This window comes from Cicer arietinum, chromosome 4 (assembly GCF_000331145.2).
Source record: "Cicer arietinum cultivar CDC Frontier isolate Library 1 chromosome 4, Cicar.CDCFrontier_v2.0, whole genome shotgun sequence".
Classification (NCBI taxonomy): domain Eukaryota; kingdom Viridiplantae; phylum Streptophyta; class Magnoliopsida; order Fabales; family Fabaceae; genus Cicer; species Cicer arietinum.
In genome coordinates, this window is record NC_021163.2 from 51,074,532 (window position 1) to 51,077,346 (window position 2,815).

General features: G+C 30.0%; 1 protein-coding gene across 1 annotated transcript; it reads right to left on the reverse strand.

The window, feature by feature from the left end:
• Positions 1-569: 569 nt before the first annotated feature.
• Positions 570-2,614, reverse strand: LOC101506630 (auxin-induced protein IAA4). The gene is made up of 4 exons (XM_004497955.4): positions 2,224-2,614; positions 1,765-1,955; positions 1,272-1,371; positions 570-1,044 (listed from the first exon to the last, which is right to left on the reverse strand). The coding sequence occupies exons 1-4, from the start codon at positions 2,442-2,444 to the stop codon at positions 969-971; spliced, it is 588 nt and encodes a 195-aa protein (XP_004498012.1). The 5' UTR covers positions 2,445-2,614; the 3' UTR covers positions 570-968.
• Positions 2,615-2,815: the final 201 nt, after the last annotated feature.

Genomic DNA, 2,815 nt, shown 5'->3' on the forward strand with positions numbered 1-2,815 from the left:
AACGAAAAATTTTAATTCGAGAGACAATTTTATCTTTGTCGTAAATTTAAAAAACTAAGATGATTTTATCTTTGTCATAATCAAAGATGTATTCTATAACTAAAAACATCATTCCAATACAATCTAGGAGGATATGATAACTGACAGCTAGGAATTTTGCTTCCATGAAAACACTTAAGATTGAATAATCAAATTGTGGAATTGTTGCTTCTTTACCCCTTAGAAGCTACCATCTCATTCCCAAGGAAACATCCAGCTTCTCAATTTTTGTAGCTGCAATTAAATATCCAGTCTCACATAAACCCAACCAAGTCAAATCAGTTATCTTCTAATGTATTTTTTTATATGATCAAATTCCCTTCAAAATGATTGTTTATATATAATTTCAGAGAGAATACAATTCACGCAGTGAAGTCGAAAATAACATAAATTGATCAGAGAAAAATCGTAGTTGTAACACTCTCACAATGTTATTGTCAATATTGTTTTGATTCAAACAAACAAAAACAAAATTACATTCCAAATTTATGAATTTCCAGTGTATCACGTATTTCATTTTAAAATATATGTGCTACCAAAAAAATGTTCTATATATAAATATATTGATACAAAAACAAACCAAATTAATCCTTCTAATTCTAATTCTTCTGTATTATTATACAAATTTGTTTGAAGAAAAATTTCTACGAGAATGTTATTAAAAATGTTCATTAGAAACAAACAATAGCATCATCCCATCAAGATGCTAAAATAACAAGAAATTTGACAAACTTCATTTAGAAAGAATCTTCCATCTCCCTTCCAAATCTTGATTGGCATGATGGTATGGTATGGTAGGATACCTTGATTCAAAATCCATTGCAACAACTCAAAGATTGATTTTCCTCAAAACCAAAATTCTTTTTCTTTGTATATAGTCCTCACTCATAAGAATCATAGTCATAGTAATACTATAATTCAATTGTTTCTCATACACCACAACCCAAACCTCTAGCTTCTGTGCCTTTCATGATTCTTAGCCTTTTGCAAGAAGTCACAAACATGCTGCAAATCAAAGTAAGCTATGTGAGTTTATGAATTAATAACTCAATTTGTAGATCTACAAACAATTTTATAGTGCATCTGATTACAGATCGTTAGATTAAAAGAGAAAATTTACTCTTAACCTAACTATCTGCATCTGATTGCATCGTAAAATCAATTGCAGAGAATCCAAGTTCACAAATTGTAGACATGAACACAAACACACAAGTGAAAGAGAGAGAACTTACTCCCATGGAACATCTCCCACTAGCATCCAATCACCATCCTTGTCTTCATAGGTTGGTGCATATTCAGACCCCTTATAACCCTCTCTTTCAGAATACTCACCTGAAATTACAAAACCAAAGTTCTTTTAAGGCATAAGAAAGAAATTTGTCTCAAAAAGTCACCACTAAAATTTTAGAAAATAGTTCCGCAACCACAATAATAGCATTAAGATTTTTCAAGTCTATGTTATCACTAAAATCGAGTGGTTGAACTTTCGATCCTCTACGACTGTTATATGGTAGCAGTTGTTGTAATTACCATTAGATTTTGAGTGATAAATTTTGTCTCTCTAAATCTAATAATATTTTGTAACTACGACACCATACAACAGCTATAGATGATCCAAATTTAAAAAATAAATGTAATAAAGATTACATAAATTATATATATTAATTGTGATTTTATACAATATCAAAGATGTTTGCAAAACTTTCTATCTATCTTAATTCTTACCTATGGTCAACTTGAACATGGTTTCTAGAGCTTTGAGGAGTTCTTGGTAATCCCCATAAACCCTTAAATCAATCTTTCTAAGATAAGGAGCTCCATCCATGCTCACTTTAACAAAGATCCCACCAACTTCAGCCTCTTGCAAACTATTTTTTCTGTAAGATCTTATTGGTGGCCATCCAACTATCTTTGCCCTACATTAACAACATCAAATTAAATCAATTAGCTCAAAAATCAAATCCAAATAAAGTAAAAAAAATAATATTCTTCAATATTTTTTTCTCATCAAAGATAAAGTTGTATTTGTTTTCTCTTACATATGTTGTATGTGGCAACAACGGTAAAAATCATTAAATTTAGAAATTATTTGAATCTAATAGTTTTTACCGTTATTAAACTATACAACAGTTGTAGATAATTCAAGATTGAAATTTTTTTAGTATTTTCTTGATTGAAACTTACTTGGAAGGAGGGGCTGCAGCACTCTCCACATGTTGATCAGTTGAAGCCTTAGAAATTGAAACAGATTCTTCAGAAGTTTGAGGTAATTGTCTTTTATTATTTTTAATACTACCTTGCATTGTTTTGGTTTTCTCCTTCTTTTCCTCTGTTCCTGGTAACCCCAATCTAAGTTCTGTTTCATTGAAATTGAGATCATTTCCATATTCCACATTTTTTTCCATCTTCCTTAAGTGATCACAAAAATAAAAATAGTATCAACCTATGCAAAATCAATTATTCAACACTTGTTACAAAAAAAAAATATAGTGATTAAAAGCTTCAAGAATTTGATGCTCCTATTCCTTTTGAGAAAAAGAGGAAAGTGTTAACAATTGTGAAAAGTTGGAAATGCAAGGTTGTGTTTTATAGGAATCAATCACTTTGACATTATAGCATTAATTAATTAAAATTAAATTAAACATTGTTTTAAATTTAATACATAAATTATGGACAAAGGCAAGTTAAGTTGTCGGTAGAAGAATCAACAGGTTTAAAGTGATGTGTCCCCTTATTGGGAGGACAAGAGTGGGACATATTCAACAACCCTTTGGTC